This window comes from Phyllobates terribilis, unplaced genomic scaffold, assembly GCF_046119375.1.
Source record: "Phyllobates terribilis strain yellow unplaced genomic scaffold, ASM4611937v1 Scaffold_3__8_contigs__length_932513732, whole genome shotgun sequence".
NCBI classification, from domain to species: domain Eukaryota; kingdom Metazoa; phylum Chordata; class Amphibia; order Anura; family Dendrobatidae; genus Phyllobates; species Phyllobates terribilis.
This window is the reverse complement of record NW_027362763.1, coordinates 185,557,965-185,578,011: the sequence shown is the minus strand read 5'-3', so window position 1 is coordinate 185,578,011 and position 20,047 is coordinate 185,557,965. Positions and strand designations below refer to the sequence as shown.

Below are 20,047 nucleotides of genomic sequence, written 5' to 3'. Positions count from 1 at the left end.
CTGGAGGCCCCTTCCAACTCTAACATTCTAGGATTCAATGTTTGTATGCTTCATTATACAATTTAAGCCCAGATCAAGATTTACCACCACATTTTCCCCTGGAAATGTAATCTTTTCTATCTAAACTCCACCTCCTCTCTCTCCCAATCTCAGTTATATTCTTTAAATGCACCACTTACCAATTCAGTGTTATGCAAGGCCATCAACTCTCTGCCAATGCACAAGGCTCCGCGCCCAGATGGCTTGTCTAGTATATACTACAAGACGTTTATGGATCAATTAACCCCATTTCTAGTGGTTACCCTACAACACGCAATCACTCATGTCTTATTCCCTAAAGAGATGCTTGCTGCAACTATCATCACACTTCCAAAACAGGGCAAACAACCAGACATACCTGAGAATGTCCAACCTACATCCCTTCTGAATACAGATCTAAAGATATATGCCAAGTGCCTGGCCTCCTGCTTGGCCCCTATTTTACCATCATTAGTGTCACCTGACCACGCTGGTTTTGTACAGGGCAGACAAACCGCCGACAACACTAGAAGAGTCATAAATCTGGTTGATGTCATAATAGATGAAAAGTTGCCGCCATTCTGGTCACCCTCGACGCTGGAAAGGTGTTTGACCGAGTAAAATGGTCTTTCACCTTTGGCCTGACTATGTCTGCCATAAAAGCATTGCATTTCTCTCCCTCAGTGAGGGTTTTGCTAAATGGCATTATGTCAGAAGAATTTGAAATAACTAACGATACGAGGCAGGGTGCCCTCTGTAACCCTTGATACTTGTGCTCTCCATTGAGCAGTTAGCTCAAGCAAGATGTGATTTTGTCCTTGGAAAAGCCAGAAACCTTCCTGGAAGAGGCCTTGAAAACTATAAAAATTTTTGGTAGCCTGTCATATTATAAAGTTAATGAAAGTAAATCCCAATCCTCCCCATAATGTTCCCGATAAATCTTTAAAACACTTACAAGAGCAAATCCCCTTTGACTGGCAAAAAGAACACATTGCGTACCTTCGGATGCCAAAAAAAAACTCCACGCTATCCCTCTATAAATCAAATTATCTCCCTCTACTAAGCATAATAGACAAAGACCTGAAACCAATTTCACAATACAATATCTCATGGCTAGAGCGTATTGCAGCTTTTCAAATGTTCTCGCTTCCCAAAGTATTATACTCATTTCGAATGGTCCAATATATCCACAACAGTCCTTCAATAAAACCCATAAACTATTAAATACTTTTGTGTGGAAAGGTAAAAGACCAAAGAAACTAGCAGGTTTGGGCATACCCAACATACCAGACTACTACATAGCTTCACAGCTAGATCAAATTAAAGGACGGTGGAGAGGAGACAGAACTTGTCATTGGGTTCAGATTGAATCACAGTTCGTAATCTCAAAAACTCCAAGCCTTGTTTAGTGCTTCTTTAATAGAGCCATTAAATTCTATAGACACCCTTCCTCTAACAGCGTCCTCACTCTCATGCTGGAAGATTTTTCATAAAATAATGTTCCAACTCTTCTCCAATTCTGTCCATAGTCCATTTGGAAACATTGGAATTATTATTGCCTGACCTCAACCTACAGGCTTGGCATGGACATGGAATCAAATTAATCCAAAATATTTCTGAAGGCCCCACTCGCCACCCATGTGAATATCTCCAGCACAACTTCCAAATACCTAATCACGAGTTCTATAAATATCTCTGGATTAGGGACGAATTACAACACACTGCTCTCGCTTCAGCTAGAGTCAACTCAGGCCTACTCCAAGCTCTAGAAAATAACCCACCCACAAAAAGGGGTCTGAAACCCATATACACACTACTTGATGCAAATAGCAATTTTATCAAATGTACTCCATTTTTGTCATGGGAAGGCGACCTAAAAAAGACTTTTTCGAATTCAGATTGGTCTCGCACGCTTTCTTTTACAACCCGCACGGTCACATGAATCTCTTATTTTCAATCCTATATGAAAACAGTCCTACGGTGGTACTACACTCCCGTGAGACTCAGTTGCATGTTTCCAAACTCCTCCTACCTTTGCTGGCGCAATTGTGGTCTCAAAGGCTCACTTCTCCATAACTTATAGGATTGTCCAGTGATTACCAATACCTGGATTTGTATTTTCCAATTAATATCCTCGGTACTACATCTAAAAAAAAATTCCCTCTTCCTCTTCAGCACCACTACTGTTAGATATCCACCCCATCCTCGCCAAAGCCAGGGTGGTCACTACACACATCCTACAAGCCACAAAAATTGCAACCACTAGGTACTGAAATACTACATATTCACCTTCCAAAGAAGAAGTAATTCTATCCATTAACAAGACATGTGCATAAGAAAAAATTAACAATAGATTTAAAGTCTTTCTGAGTGATTGGCAGGTTTGACTTAATCACCCAAAAAATACGATTCACCCTTAACTCAATATATTTCTATCTGGTCTAAAATCTCCGAAAGTTGTGGTGGGGGCGGGGCAGCTTTCTGAGCTCTGTTATATTCTACAACTGCTGAACCCAGTAAACTAAGTGATACATCGCTGGAATCAGGGTCTCTTTTCCTACATTATGCTGCTCTCAGATGAGGTAGCAAAAAAATGGTGACAGATTCCCTTTAAAGGAAAAAAGATCAGCCTCCACAATACACAGTGAAGTCAGCACAATGATGCACTCTGTTGAAGAAATAAAATGACAAGTTTCAGGAACCTTCCAGTGTCTTCCTCAGATAAGATTTGGAAGGTTCATTCTTCAGAGAACCACAGGGCACTACATTTACCATTATGAAATGGCTACTGAATTGGTCTATGAAACACCTTTTTTGTAGTTCAATAAACTTAAAGGGGGTGTCCGCTTTCAATGCATTTTTGCTTATAGGCTCAGTTATGTATTGTAAAACAAACTGAGATTTGCTTAAACTCCCCCCCAGTCCTCCACTGCATGTCAGTCGCTGGCTGATTTGTGTTGATCGGCTGCAGCGGTGACGTAACTTCAATAGTGTTGCAAGCAATGAATTAGCGGTGTGTCTCCCGCTGACAACATGATGCTTCACCTCTATCGGTTTGATGTCACCGCTGCCGCAGAGATTGGGGCCACAGGGGAGAGCCAGCACTGGACCTATGGAGGCTTCGTCAGGCTTAGTTTATTTCTTTACGTATAACTGAGCCTAATGGGAAAAAAAATCTTGAAAATGGCCAATCTTTTAACAATAGACTTTAGCCCCAATGGTAAAAAATGAAAAAAAAAAACATTTACAAGGACAAATTCTTTAAATACTCTTGGAGAGAAGGAACATTAAATCATTATGAACATGCTATAAGGACACAAATAGAGAAAAAAATGTGCTAATGAGATTAATGCAGATTTCACAATGTTAACTGCTTACATTGATCTCTTAAGGCTATGTTCACACATGTTGGGTTTTTCAGCGTATTTTGCTGCAGATTTTTATGCAAATTTTCAGCTGCATTTTGCAGTACAAGCAAAGTCTATGAGAAACCAGAATTCTCTGTTCACACATCTTGTTGTTTTGGTTTTTCTGCTGCGTATTTTTTGCCTTGGTTGGGTTTTTGGAAAATACAGCATGTCACTTCTTTCAGCGTTTTTTCACCCATAGGAAGTAATGGGTGGTGAAAAAACGCTGAAAAAACGCACCAAAAATGCAGGTAAATTTTTTCAGCGTTTTTGATGGCAACATAGAATGAGGTTGTTTTTTTTCACAGGACTTTATGTACATGTATAAATAGAGACAGACGGACAGTGAAAAAAACGGTGAAAAAAACGGATCAAAAATGCATAAAAAAAGCAGCAAAACCTGAGTTTTTGACGCAATGGATTTCCTGCCAGAGATCAGTTTTGCTGCAGATTTCTGACGTAAAAAACCCCCACAACATGTGGGAACATAGCCTTAGACCTGATGGGGCAGATGTCATAATTCATTAAGTGCTAAAGTGCATGAGGCCACATTGTGTTCTTCCATACCTGAGCAATTGACTAATTACAACAGCTAATACCAGCTCAACAACTGAAAGTTATTAAAGTTACTAAATATTTAGTATACTAAATATGAACTGTTAAAAAATGTTTCTTAGACCTCCTTCACACATCTGTATTTAAACACGTAAGTGAAAAGACGGTACTGGTGTCATCAGTGTTAGGTCCGTGTGCCAGTTTTTACAACCAGTGTGTCATCAGTGTTTGTCCGGTATAGAAAATAGAAATAAATGACAAAGCTTCTCACGTTCAGTATTTGATCAGTATTTTACATCAGTATTTGTAAGCCAAAACCAGGTGAGGAACAATCAGAGGAAAATATAATAGAAACACGTCACCACTTCTGTATTTATCACCCTCTCCTGACTTTGGTTTACAAATACTGAGGCAAAATACTGACCAAATACTGAACATGTGAACGTTACACGGACGGATAGACTTGCACTGGCCGCTGTCATCCATGCTGCCAGTAAAAACACAGACATGTGCATAGCACCATAGGTTATAATGGGCACATGTGGTATCAGTGAAAAAAACGGATACCACACGTACTGGAACATGGACGTGTGAAGGAGACCTTAAATAGATGTTTTCCGTCAATCAGCAGAAGAAACTAATACATCGGGTGCAAAGTTATAACTATATAACAAGTTAAAACATAATGCTGCAATATTGATGTTTGCCCTTGGATATGGGCATCCCCCTAAAGACTAGTCATTTGGGAGAGGTGCCAATATTTTTGGGTTCTTTTACACTGATGTTTAAGACTTTCTTAGTGTCAAGTTACTAAGTAAGTGAAATTAGTTCCTGGAGTGGTGTAACTTGCTCTTACAGTCCATAGTATTCTCTCCGCTCAAGCTGTTTGGTAATTGAAACTTCAGCTCTACTGCTAGCTATTTTTTAGCAGTGTTCACATTTGGAAAATCGTAGCAAGTCGATGCATTTTTTTTGCAGCAATTACAGCCCCCCCCCAAAATGTAATACAGCCATGATATGTGAATGCCGTTTTAAAGGGAATCTGTCAACAGGTTTTTGCCACCTAATCTGTGAGTAGCATGATGTAGAGACAGAGACCCTGATTCCAGCAATGTCTCACTGGGCTGCTTACTGTAGTTTTAATAAAATCACTGTCTTATCAGAAGCAGATTATCACTAATTAACCTGTTGCCATATTAATGTATATTCTGTATAACCCCACCCCTCACCCCTGATTGGCAGTTTTATGCCTATGCACAGTGTACACAGAAAGCAGCCAATCAGTGGTGTGGGCGGGGTTATAAAGAGCTCAGTAGTCAGAGAACTGCTCAATCTGCAGCAGAGAAAACAGTAATTTTATCAAAACTGCAGCTAGGAGCCTGGAAAGTGATACATCACTAGAATCAGTGTCTCTGCCTCTACATTATGCTGTTCTCAGATGGGATAGCAAAAACCTGACGAAAGATTCCCTTTAATGACCACATATAATTGATAACTAGAAACTGTAAATAACAGCTTGTATAGAATATTCAGATTTTTTTTTAATTAATTGTAAATTAGGATCTGTCACACTTGGAAAGGACATTTTAATTACTAATAACTAGCATTATAAGGAACCAGAATATCTACTGACCCAGCACTTATATGGTTAATAAGGTTTTTATAGCCCATGAGAGGAAGGGTGCGACCTTCAGCTTTTATGCTTAATAAGAATTTCGTTTTTTTGTTGTAACATAAGCTTAAAAGAGTTACAGATGTAGAGGAGACCATCCAGCTCTCAGCTCAGCACGGACCCCTAGGATAAGGACTTGCCCGTTAGTGAATAGATCCAAGACATTTTATCCTGCGCTGAGAAGTTATTCCTGAAGTAGAAAAATATGTAAAACTACAAGAGGACTGACAGCGAGCAAACACTCTACATAGCTCATAGCCGAACCCTCAGAGAGCCATTCCGCCTTACTGCCCCATACACATGCATGCTGGTCTCTGTGCACGTATTCTGCGTAGGGAGATTGGTGGCCTATGTAGTCTGAGAACAAATGGATTTGGAAAATGTAAATTCATTGTGCCCAACCCTTCTATATTTGCGGTCAGGAGAGAGTAGGGACATTACTGTAGACCATTAGATGGTCGACCGGTCTAGCTGAGATCAGCGAGTTTGGCCAACATTCACAGTATCTATAAAAATGGTCATACCTTAGATTAATTTTCCCCAATTCTGACAATTTTGGTTTGACCAGCCAATCGTTTTTATGTGTACGAGTCTGTCACTGCTTTCACCCAATGACTGATGTCAGGTTAAAGGATCAGGCTCTTGGATTTCAACAAGAATCATTTTTTGTCCATAAGAGAGTCCAATATTGACTAATAAATGGGGTTCCACCTCTGAGACCCACACCTATCACTAGAGCTGAGGTCCCCCGATCCACCATTCAAACTCACAAGGGCGTTGGGTTGTATTTGTAATGCCCATAGCAGTGAATGGTGAGAACTGCGCATGTGTAGTCACCTGTTCTGTCACTATGGCCGGGCACCCTTCAGAACGCGAGAACTGAGGACCACTTTTTTGAACATAGGTGCGTCCCTCAGGAGTGGAACCTGCATCTAAGAATCATTCATGCCAAACCCTGTGGATATGCAATAAATGTATGTCATGAGACTTTAAGTCGAGGTAAAGTGTCTGGCAGCAGCTTTCTCCCCTCTCCTCATTCAGAATTCACGCATGCTCAGTTGAGTGCATGTTTATGAAGGTCAAGAGAAATCTAAAAAGTATGGCCAACTTAATGAAGTGAAGATTAGGTGACCTGAGCTAATATTGATTAAAAAATATTGATTAAAAAAGTTATACGAAAAGTTACATTGACACTTTATAGGAAGTCAGCCATATTGTAAGGCAGAAACCATATAAGGTCCATACAGATCCACAGGTTACCTGTTCTCCTGCACCGAACGTGTTCTTAAGAACACAAGATACAAAGAAATTACATCACTGACTTGTAACTTATTGGAAATGATCCTATGTAAAGAAATCAACAGAAAGCGAAGACATTTACTAATGTGTATGATGCTTCCCAGGAGATTGAACAATGTCCCGTCTTTTCTTCTCTGTTGTAGTTACAGCTCACGACATAATGATCCTTTATATAATCTCATTGCACCTTCGTCTTAGTAACAGATCAAACAAAATCCACGTCTTCCCAGTCTGATATTCTCTTGGTAGCCATATGTCCTGCCACCATGTGGGAGATGTTAGACTGCTCAAAGACTAATCCAAAGATGCACAACTCTGGTCCTCTACGGCCACCAACAGTGGTTGTTTTCAGGGTTTTTTTTACCATTGAGCAAAGTGTTGGAATAATCACCTGGGCAATACTAAGGAAATCCTGAAAACATGACCTGTTGGTGGCCCTTGAGGTCTGGAGTTATGCATCCCTGGACTAATCAGTAACAGTTGGAGGAGTACCGGAGAAAAACTCAGACCTGTTATACAACTGCAAAATTTTCTCCATCTTTGGAGCAGGATTGGCATGTAGTGGTTGTCCTCAACATCCTTCTAATGTTTTCCCTTTTGGGTGTCGTGTCCTAACTTATGGAGAATGTGCATAATAAAGCCCTTCACAGACTCACTGAGGCTCAGTGGTTAGCATTGGTTAGAGTCCTCGATTATATTCCCACCAGAGACAATAGTCCCGATCAATTATTACATTTGCACCATTTTTTTGTCTAGATTTTGGGTTTCTCCTGTTTTTCATTTGCGCCCAATTTTTATTTTCTTCCTATAAACTGCACCTTCTTTAGAGCCTATTTTATATGTGTTTACCTGTTTTCTTCTGTTCGTTATTGTGGACAGGGTTTGAGGTTTCCAGATGTTTTTGGCTCATTCATCATTTGTGACTTTATAAAAAGTTGCTAAATTTGTGCGCAAATATGCTTCAGCCTTTATACCTTCCCTCGGATTGATTTTATGTACTCCTAAATTTTTTGCCCAAATTTTGCTATATTTTGGAGGAACGTATAACCTAACGATAGGTCATCAATATTAAAGTAGTGGACAACCTCTTTAAACATTAAAATGCAAATGATGAATCCCGGTCCTAATATCTGCAAGGCGAGGAGTCTAACATTACTCCTTATGATATGAAAAGCAGTTCTTGAATTTCAACCATACAATATTCGGGTATTGCAATTTATACCTATGCCATTGCTACAGGGGATGATTCTAAAAACAGTATTTAAATGAGTTGTTTGAAATTAGAAAAATATTCCTCTTTTTTCCAGGAACAGTGCTGGTCTGGTCCTTAGATGGCATCTGGTAGTACAGTTCAGCCCCATTGAAGTAAATATGGCTTCGCTGCAATACCAAAATATAGCCTTTCAATAATGGAGAGAAATGTAAAATCAGTAAAAACAAATGTATCAGATGTGTTGGAAACGTGGTCGTGGCCTGCCATTTTCTATCTCAAACATCTCTGACTTCTGACCACTACACTGTGACTCTGTGCATATCCATTACATGCCCTCCATGCCAGTCAAGGGGCAAAATCTTGACATGCACTCTACCCGCCGCATTTCATATACCTGGTAATAAAGGCAAGTTTAATTCATTATCTACCTTCGATTACTTCCTCACCCTGAATATAACAGATAAGGGAGTTAAACTTAGAAGACTTGTGGTGCCAATGTGTTAGTATGTGGGATATTATGTCACAGGATCACGACTTATACTCAGCCAGACTCACAAATGGAAGTGAACCCAGGCCGGGAATCAGGGAGGGTCCGGCAGCCCATTATCAGAGCGTTAATGACTGTCACTAATGCACAATGTGTTATCAGCTCGGTTTCTGTCCACACACAAACACTGATAACTTTGCACTGATATCATGCTGTGCTATTGGGAGAATATGTTTGCATTGGTTTTGTCCTATCAATGTAGGTAAAACGCTAAGAAACCTTATAGTGCCATCTAAGCAGCGATGTGAACAAAATTGAGCCATCAAGTCACAATGATTGTGGAAAGCAAAGGAAGCAAGTATGGTGGAGACAAGGACGAAGTGTAGCACAACCATCCGGAGAAATAAAAACTTCTTTATTCTTAATCCATTATGTACAATACAAAGTTATATCGTGGTACCGTGTTATCCAGAAAAATCAATGTAAATACTTTTATGGCCAAAAATGACAAAAGTATTCTCGGAATGATACCTTTATTGGCTAACCAGAAAAAATATACTTGCAAGTGAGTAGTTTGGGGTTATCATGGAGTTAGCGGTGATCGTACGGTGGTATATACACAGATTCCATGTGTTGGAATCCGGAGGTGTATATACCATATGTTCACTGTTAGTTTTCCGATAACTGGCCTGTTAGTGCAATCAGCCTGCAGCTTCCTCCATTATTCGTCGGCCAATCGTGTAATTGTCCGGACGATAGGGAGCAGCAGAGAGCTGTTTGCTCCAAAGAACGCAGCAGGTGGCTCTCATGACCTTCCCAAGCTGTGATATTTGGATATAATCCAGATATAATCTGGTCAATTACATGATTGGCCGATGAATAACGGAGGAGGCTGCAGGCGTTTTGCACAAAGAGGCCGGTTATCGGAAAACTAATAGTGAGCGTATGGTATATACAGTACGCCTCTGGATTCCAACACATGGAATCTGTGTATTTACCCCCATACAATCACCGCTAACTCCACGATAACCCCAGACTACACCTGTGCTCTGAAAGCTTGCAAATATATTTTTTCTGGTTAGCCAAAAAAGGAATCACTCTGAGAATACTTTTGTCATTTTTGGGCATAGAAGTATTTCCTTAATCCATTAAAACAAGTGGATCCATACAAGGAACATGTAAAAACTGAAGCGTATCTGGTACAAAACTCCCTTAGTCATACTGATTTAAGGCATTTTTCTCCAGAAACGCCCTTAATCATACTATGATTAACAGCATTTTGCACCAGAAATGCGTCAGTTTTTACACGTACCTTGTATGGATCCCCTTGTTTTAATGGATTAAGAATAAATACGTTTTCATGTCACTGGATGATTGTACTACACTTCGTCCTTGTCTCCTCCATGGATGCTGTGCTTGACCAGCAGGGCTTGGCTCCCACTGGCTCCAGGTATCGCAATTTGGCCACAGCCCCAATATCAGTATTTGGTCAGTATTCGGTCTTATATTTGCTCTTACAATCAATTTCTGCATACACCAGTGATCATTTAAGCCTACTTATACATTAAATGTTCAACAGATATCTCTTTCCTGACCCCTCCTTTCCCTCATACACACGCTCAATCAGTTCAGCTGAGCATACATGTGTTTTGAATAGGAAGAAGGGGGTAAGCCGCTGTCAGACACTTCTGGCAATGGATAATTTCTCCACGGGAACAAAAGGATTAAAAGCCTATTCCTTCTTTCCCCGACGGAGAGTTGTGAGGTCCCTATACCCATTAGTCTGTCGGTCTCATAGACAGATGCTCTAATTCCGGATATATTCTATATTCCAGCTCGGTTTCTTAGGAAGCACAGCTGGCGGGACGGGCTCCTGTCTGTTTACATACATACTCACGGAAAAGAGATATATACATAAATTCCTAATCCATATCCATGCACATAAGTAAACAGAAAACCCACAGCCTGCAGCTGCAAAAGAGAATATTTGCAAATATTTTGAGCTACTTTAATTGAGATATAGTTCTGCAACCCTGTAATTCCCTTTAGACATATGAGCCTAACAGTATTATGAGCATCCATGGTTGATGTTAGCAATAATTCTACATATATTTTGCAATTGGGGCCAAAACCCAACCATGTTCCCGTATATCTAATACTAAATATACATCACTATTAATCAGAAGCCCATAAAACATTGTCATCAACACAAACCGCCAGCCATACCGGGCTCTGCTTATTATGAAGTAACACGGTTGATATTATCAGCCTGTTCCTACATATTATCCTCCTGTGGAAGAAAACTCAATGAAAAGAGATTGAAAGCAGATCACCATGTGTTCCCCAGACCAAGAGCTGCAAAATCACACTGAATTCAGGTCACCTCTGCGATGCGAGAAGCTTCATATATGGAAACCGTAAAACACCGAGGCCCATGAATTACTCCTTCCAAGGACCCTACAAAGGACCAAGGGGTATTCATTATGGGTGGAAGAAAGGCGATGCCGACAGCTAAATAGGAAAGGATTCTTTACAGTTAGAGCAGTCAGACTGCAGAATGTCCTACCACAAGAGGTAGTAATGGCAGACACTATATCAGCATTGCTTTTCTCACAACAGATGGCATTGTGGGTTATAAATACTTTGGATATAGAGAAGGTGGAGAAATGTTGAACTTGATGGACCTGTATCTTTTTTTTTATCTATGGAACTGTGTGACTGTGTTATAGACAATACTTGATGATCTTCTCGAATAAGATGGTCAGTAATTATATTATATGGTGGAACTGAAAATCTGTGTCAGGGAGGTAGGTCTGGATAAGGGATCTTCTTATCTTAGAAGTGATATTTTGGAAAAGTTTTACCATATTTATTGAAGTCCTCTGGAAAACATGAGACAACATGTAATATCACAGGAGGGGTGCCTGATGTCAAAAAGAAGTCTACGACAGCTGTAGCAAAACTTCTAGAACAAGCAGATGTTGGAAGTTCATCTTACCTTGATGTTGCTGAAGATCCCCTTGCAGCAGCTACTTATGGACCTTGCTTGAGATTTGTTATCTCCAAGTTTCACTCCCATTGTGAGAAGCCTGAAGTACTCCAGCAGATGTGTCTAAGAAGAGATAGTGCGACAGGTCTTGGGACCTCTACCTGCTGATGTGCGGTGGTCTCTGGTGGCTTTCACAGAGGGTCTCATGTGCGTTCTCTAGGACAGGCAGCTGAGCAGAGCCTTCTCCTTCCCTCTCAGCTCAGGTGTCTGCAGAGGTTTAAGTAAAAGAGGGAGGATTTATAAGTTTTCCACTATGACAGATTCCTTCTCTCTCCCTCCTCCCACTTTTCAAACAATTGGCAGAAGAGAGAAATGCAGGAGAGGAGACAAGAGTGAAACCCAACAGACAATGAATGCGAAAAGAAAAAAATAAGGCGACCGGGAGACCAGGATTCAAAGTCCTATTATTCCGGCACCATTCCCGGCAATGGCGGAGGGAATGCGGCACCTTGGACTGGTGACATTGCCTGTATTGGCTGCCTGAACTGCCTTATATACCGTGCACAGCCTATATGTCATCATTGGCTTCTGTCCCAGCTGTGGCTGAAGTATATACCACACAGTGTACAGTGTATACAAGAAGCACAAACCTGTCACCGCAGGACAGAAGACTTATTACCATAACATACCCACAGACCAGCCGGCTTCCTAAGACATTGCCTGTAGTCTGAGAAAGTGAAATGAATGAGCAGGAACATGTGTTTACCGTATGTGAAGTGTAAAATCTGGATATAAAATAAATATTACAAATATCTAATAATTTTACAACAGGCGGCAAATGGGACAGGATGCAAGTTTCTTTAGAAATGTGATATTTCCACTCTTTTCCTCCAGGTGGCGCTCTTATGCGATGGACTGAACAAGAAAGTTACAATCTGTCCTAAATGCGGACAATTTATATTTTTGCAGGATCTTTTGGTATTATAAGATATATGCTGATTTTCAATATCTATATACTTCCTATACATTGTCTATGACGGTATTATACAGGGCGGCTGTCAGCTCTCGTAGTGTCTTAAATCGCCACCGCAACTTTAAATAATAGGACCAGCCAATATTCCTATAACCAAAAAGTATCTGTCTGAATAGGAGATGCACCAAAGTATCACAAGATAAACCAAAAGAAAAATAGTGCTACATAACATTTATTCAATATAAAATATCATAGTGTTTAACCCCTAGGGAATGTACTGCAATAGATATGTGGGCATACTAACTGTATACTGTTTATAGCCTTGGGGCATTTGTTGTTAGCCCTCCATTGAGATACTGTGTTTATTAACAAAATCCGTTATGATATTTTATATTTAATAACGTTGATATATCTGTGAAATATTTTGTAGCACCATTTTTTTTGTGTTGTTTATCTCACAACTTTAAATCAGTCTTATATGGAACAAAGCCCTTCTTGTTCCATATAATGTTCCTTCATTTTGAAGATCATCCTTTAATGCTCACTTATGCTCTTCAGGTTAGCAAGGACCAGTCAGATGGGACATGATTCAATTTTCACACCGGCCACTAGGGCATTTTTAGACTCCTATTTCCTGTCCTTTCAGGGAGATATTTCAGCAGGTTCTTTATCAGCAGAGTCAGGATTACAGTGATGGGTAACACCTCTATATACAGCTGATAACACAGGATCCACCAATCACTACAGGTGATGTCACACCTGAGCCTGCTCCCCCTCTCTTTGCACACCTTTGCACATGCACATTAGACACTTCAATATGAACATATAGGGTCGGTGTTTGACCACTGTGGTTAATGTATATGTGCATTTCCTGAAACAACAGGAAGTTAGAGTCTAAAAAAGCCCCAGTTGCCAGTGTGAAAATTGCAAGATTTCTATTTTTTAATTTTAATACAGATTGTGATATGTTAAAAAAAATGTCAAAAATTAAAAAATATATATTTAACACAAAAATCGGATTAAAATAATAGGTCATTTTCTGATGATAAGTTATTTATGTAATACATTATCAGCTGTATGATTTAACATGGGGTATAGGGGCAACATTTCTATTCTTATTATTATTGCTAATAATAATAATAGAATCTTATAATAATTATAATAATCAATTTGCATCCCCAGAACAAAAACTAAAGAAACTACAATTTTTCTTGCATCAAACATGACCCTATACAGCAACATAAAAGACAAATTAAGACACGACTGACAAAATGCCAAAAAATGGTACTGTTTCACTAAGGACTGAACAGGCATAGTTTTTAAGGGGTTAAATCTTACTATTTCCTTGTTCCTAGGTAAAGTTGTCTTGTGCTCCTGACGCGCCCCTGGGCCTGTGTCGCGCTGCGTTGCGCATGCGGGAGCTTACCCGGAGCCGGATCTCTTGAGGGTTGTAGTCTCGTGGCGGTGATCCGGTCCGTGCCCAGGGAGTCAGACTAAGTGGCGCTGTATCAGCGGTAGATGTTGGACGACTACGCCACCCGTTGAGTACAGCTAAGGAGCTGCTGCTGCAGGGCAGACCGCTGAGGCCGGTGGTAAGATTGTGCAGCGTGATAGTATAACCCCCAACGGGAGGGGTATGGCCTCAGGGCAGCCGACGTGGATGATGGGGGTAGCAGGAACCACTCGGAGACGGTACGGTGTAGTTCAGGGTCTTTACTGGTGACAAAGATAGACCCTCCCGGAGTACTGGCTAGCGATTGGGGCCTGGTCAGTCCTTGAGCAGATGGGATCTCCCCTGGCCAGGCGGAGTTGTAGGCCTCCCAAACTGACTGTACTCTTCTGGCTACCTTGCTAGAGGCGGGTAAAAGTAGCCCACGTCCCTGAGTGTACCGTGTGGTGCTCACCCGTATGGCCGGTGACTCGGGGCCTTTTAGTAGCTTCCGCTCCACGACGGCGGTGCTGGTCCCATGCGTGTGACCGTGCCTTCGGGTTTCTTGGCCAGAGGACCTGAAATCCCCTGCCTGACGGATTCTGCTGCTGGGTAGGAGTTAGTCCCCACAGCCTCGGACTCCGGGTCCGGTAAGAAATCTTCTCAGTCAGGGCGAGCTCTGCAGCTGCCAGCCCCTGACTCTTTGTAACACTGCTCCCACAGAGCTCCTGTTGTTTCTTCCTATGCTGCTTCTCTTCTCTACTTCTGGCATGGCCCAGGAGCTGGGCCCAGCCGGAGCCACAGCTCCCTGTCAGCCCTCCTGACTGAACTCTCCCTCTCAACTCTCTAACCCTGCCTCAGCCCCAGGTTTATACAGGGGAAGTTCTTCCCCTCCCAGGACTGGGCAGGAGGTGTGGCATGCACAGGATCCCTGACCAAGAGACCTCCCACCTGCTCTCAGACATAACATTGCCGTTATTGTGGAAACCAGACCCCTGGGGTGCCACATTCCGATGGCAGCGCTTTAGTCTGGAGTATAGTTGCTGTTTGTATCCAGGTTTACCTGCGGTTTATAACTGTACTCAGTGTATTTGTTCTCCCGGGGTCAGCTGCATCCTGGATGACTTACATGTAGTGTACACCACTTAGGTCCTCCATGATATAGTCAGGAGGAGGGAGACAGAGTGTAAGAGCACAGATATAAGACATATATCTTTATAGGACACAGAGAGGAGAGACCCCTGTTATACAACAATATATGGACCCTTTACGGTAAAAATAGCTCCTAATAATGCACATTTCCACCTGTTTTGGAGGTGATAGTGGCCCCCTTACCTCCTGGGCCCCGTGGGATTGCACAGGTAACACAAATGGTATGTCCACCCCTGTATCTATATGTATAGAATTTTGTATATGATTGAATGAATAGCAAAGCAGAGTTTTCTGTAACCAAAATGACTAAATACAGTTTTTCTCATCAGTATGCCCAAGGAGGATTATTAGGACATGTTCAGTATTTGGTCAGTATTTTGCCTCAGTATCTGTAAGCCAAAACCAGGAGTGGGTGATAAATACAGAAGTGGTGACCTGTTTCTATTATACTTTTCCTCGGATTGTTCCACTCCTGGTTTTAGCTTACAGATACTGAGGTAAAATACTGACCAAATACTGAACGTGTGAACGTGGCCTAAATGTCTTAGACCTTCAGAAGTGTTACTCAGGATGCACTTAGCAATATTCATGATCTCCTGACAGCACAGGTATTTTCTTGTCCTAGTGCTAACATTAGGGTTAATATCACCTGGCCAGTTGGTCCACATTCTGTAGGATTAATGCCATGTGCTAACAAAGGATAATCAGATTGTCCCATAAAAGGCTAATTAAGGGAAGATATATTACTTTGTGATCCATTGTTTGCATATTAGAGGGATAATCAGGATTATTGTTATTATTGGAGAGCACAGCAACCAGCCAGTTGGTCTCAAAACAAGGAGAGAAATAGGATCTTCAGGTTGGAAGGGGAGCACATAGCAGGAGGGTTAGAATTGGGAATAAAATAACCAGACATGGGTCACTAAGGGGAGCATTAATGAAGTCATCCCTGAGAAATGGGGTCCCAGGAACAATGAAGAGGGCCCATCCAAGGAAGGAGCCATACTAAGGAGAAGACAGTCCAGAGAGATAAGAAGGTCACACCAAGGTGGAAGAACAAGGAGGCACCAAACATGATACTAGGGAGTTGTAGATCTGGATGTATGAAGGCTTTGACGCGCCCCCTGGACCGTGGGGTACTCGGCAGCCGGGCCTCTGGTCGCTGGGGGATATCACGGTAGCTGGCCCGGTCCGTGACCCAGGGCGGTCAGTAAAAGGGGGGGATAGTTTATAGGGGATTTGGAAAGTTCGTGACGCCACCTGTGGAATGCGGCTAAGGGGTGCCGCCACTGCGGAGCAGTCCTCTGGAGCTGGTGTTACGGCAGCAGGGATGGTGTGGCTCTCCACAGGTAGAGCTAGCTCCAGAGCAGAGTGGGGTGTAATGGATGGTGGTGCAGGGGAGAGACGGCAGGACGGTCCCGAGGAAAGACGGACACTCACACGGGGGTAAGCTTCAGTACTTTTACTGGTGATGGTGCAGGCACGGTCCAGGGTACTCCGGGCGCACCTTTGGACTCTCCCCAGTGAGCGGGTATAGGACCTCCTGATCCGTGGCTTTTCTCGCTAAGCTTTTGACCTGCCTGGAGCTAGGCCTAGTGTTATGGATCCGGGTGGTGGAACCTCTGTGCTGCGGTGCAAGGAGGGACCCAGAGGGGCGTAACTAGGTATCAACTCAGAGCGACCAAGGTCGTACGGCGGCTCAATCGACTCCGTGACCAGGGAGGGTCCGAGCAGAGGGACCAGGTGCTACTCTGGGGACGACCTTGTAAGGGAGCAGGTGACTCTTACGGTACAGATGGCAGGGACTGACCGATATTGCAGATGGACACAGCAGGCAGGCTGACGAGGGATCCGGGTAGATGGACTGGCGGACACGGCAGACGACAGGCGGGAGCCTCTAGGCAGGCTGTCAGCTGGTCACGGCAGGTGACAGGCAGGAGCCTCTAGGTAGGCTGTCAGGTGGTCACGGCAAGTGACGGGCAGGAGCCTCCAGGTAGGCTGACAGGTGGTCACGGCAAGTGACAGCCTGGAGCCTCTAGGTAGGCTGACAGGTGGTCATGGCAAGTGACGGGCAGGAGCCTCCAGGTAGGCTGACAGATGGTCACGGCAAGTGACAGCAGAAGCCTCCAGGTAGGCACAGCAGGTAGCAAGCAGGAGCCTCCAGGTAGGCACGGCAGGTAACAAGCAGGAGCCTCCAGGTAGGCACGGTAGGTAGCGGGCAGGTGCTTCCATGTAAGGAGGTGGGCAGAGCCCACAGACAGACTGGCGGACTGGAGAGTAGTCAGGCTGGCGGACTGAACTGGTAGTCAGGCTGGCGGGCAGGATAGTAGTCAGGCTAGCAGCGGGACCTGAGGGCTGAAGCAGAGGTGAATACACTATGCAACAACTATTGCTCGGGCACCTCCATTTTGGAGGAGGTGCCTTATATATGGGAGGACCTCCGGCAATTGGCCGGGGACTCCTTAGGCAGCAGCAGGAAGAGGAGCGCTGGAGGACGCCGGGCGGGGAGCATGGCGGTGAGAGGGACGGCGTCTCTGCCTGGCAGGGGCAAAGACGCCGATGCTACACCTAGCTTGGTTACGGTCTCTCTTTTGCACCTGCTGACCTGGTGGTAGGGCCTTCTCTTGGAGATCACTCTCCCTGGCTGCTGTGGCCTCCGTGACTCCTAGCCCTGGTACTGAAATCAGCGTTTGGCAAACCTGGGACCTGTAGTCCTCCAGGGGTTCCGGTGGTCCCTGCTGAGTATAAAGGGTCCCCGTAGGCGCGGACCCGGTGTCCAGTATATATCTCGGGGTGAGCCTGGTATGCTCCTCTGCCCCCTCGCTACTTCTTCCTTCTCCTCTCGCCTTCGGCCACACTCTGGGCCCTCACTAGGCCTTCACACGTGCTGTAGGCCTTGGCTTGCCTAAGCACAGCAGCCAGCTTGCTCCCTCTTCGCTGCTCTCTGAGCGTCAGCACGCTTTCTGCTCAACTCTGAGCTCTGTCCCACTCTGACTCTGGCTGAACAACAACTGAACTGCCTGGCTCCACCCTCCCTATATATATCCGTATCAGGGCTCCCTCTGCTGGTCTGAGGTGGTAGGGTGGAGGTGTGTAAATGTGTGAGGGCCTCTGGTGGAGAAGTCCATCCATGCACCCTTCTGGGTTCTGTGGCACCAATGCGCAGCAGGGCGCCACAGCTTCCTTTCTGGTAACGATGACAGTAGTTCCTCGAGTTTACACCCATATCCATTGTCTCTTTGTTATATTGTGCTCATTTTGTTATTTACCTGCTTTATGAATTATATACTGGCCATTTAACTTTGGGAATAGAACAATTTCTCTTTTTGCACCTTCTTGGTGTGATTTCATTGCTGAGCGTCACCTAGAATCTACAGTACAGACCAAAAGTTTGGACACACCTTCTCATTTAAAGATTTTTCTGTATTTTCATGACTATGAAAATTGTACATTCACATTGAAGGCATCAAAACTATGAATTAACACATGTGGAATTATATACGTAACAAAAAAGTGTGAAACAACTGAAAATACCTCTTGAAGCTCATCAAGAGAATGCCAAGAGTGTGCAAAGCAGTCATCAAAGCAAAAGGTGGCTACTTTGAAGAACCTAGAATATAAGACATATTTTCAGTTGTTTCACACTTTTTTGTTAAGTATATAATTCCACATGTGTTAATTCATAGTTTTGATGCCTTCAGTGTGAATGTATAATTTTCATAGTCATGAAAATACAGAAAAATCTTTAAATGAGAAGGTGTGTCCAAACTTTTGGTCTGTACTGTACATAAGGATGATATTATTCAATATTAGAATTTGAGATTGGTATTATCAATAATAATATTTATTGATGTTGTTTTACAGTATCCTTGTCATTTATTAATGATACTGTCCACAGTAATAGTATTTCTTACAAGAAGGTGTCACCTGACATCTAAGGCTATGTTCACACTAGGCATTTTTTCAGCGTTTTTTTCTGCAGCAAAACCTGATGGCAGGAAGGAAGCTCTCTCAAAAATGCAGGTTTTGATGTGTTTTTGGTGCGTTTTTGGTGCATTTTTCAGGATCCCAAAGGTCAGCTTTGCTTCCACCACAGAAGCATGAACACAGATCACCAATGCAAGACATATGTGAAACCATATTAACCAGAATTACAAATGTAACAGTGGGGGAGGTGAATTTTTCAGGAATAGTTTTTCTAAGACATTGGCAGTGCATTGAGTTTGTAGGACACTATTTATTTCCACACTATGGTTGGCCATTGAGTTGCTCAGAGATTGTTCAATTTCACACCTCCGTGGGCCACAGGTATTGTTCAATCTCACAAGTAGCTCAGCCAATGTTTACACTTTACACATCACTAATTTAATTAAACTGTCCTAATCTACACTACCATCTCAGTGACTAAGACAAGATGGTAAAAACAGAAAAATAAATGAGTTTCACATACTGCTGTACTTGCTTTTTTTTCACTAAAAACGCAGCAAAACCTGATAGCTTTCTGACTAGGCGTTTTTTCAGCGTTTTTTCAATACCCATTACTTTCAATGGGTTAAAAACGCTGAAAAAACGCAGAAAGAAGGGACATGCTCTATTGTGCAAAAAAACATGCAAAACACAAAATACTGATCATACAAAAACCCATGTGTGCGCATGAGATTTCTGAAATCTCATAGACTTTGCTGGTACTGTAAAACACAGCTGAAAATTTGCATAAAAAAATGCTGAAAAAACGCCTAGTGTGAACATGGCGTAAGACTCTGTTCACACCACCATTGAGGTTTCCATTTTTTAATGGATCAGCGAATGGGTTCTGTCATTTGGACAAGAAGAATATTGCTTCATGCTGCGCC

At 42.8% G+C, this 20,047-nt stretch overlaps 1 protein-coding gene across 2 annotated transcripts in view; it reads right to left on the bottom strand.

Annotated features, from left to right (window-relative positions):
- The window catches only part of SLCO2A1 (solute carrier organic anion transporter family member 2A1), a 78,058-nt gene extending 66,101 nt beyond the window's left edge, over positions 1-11,957 (bottom strand). Inside the window, exon 1 of one of the 2 annotated variants that reach the window (XM_073674328.1) lies at positions 11,650-11,957. In XM_073674328.1, coding sequence (XP_073530429.1) covers positions 11,650-11,730 — 81 coding nt within the window. In that variant the 5' untranslated portion in view covers positions 11,731-11,957. Of the gene's footprint in view, positions 1-10,984; positions 11,003-11,649 lie in introns of those variants that run through there. The other variant, XM_073674329.1, reaches the window with a different exon arrangement.
- Between the last annotated feature and the right edge of the window lie 8,090 nt (positions 11,958-20,047).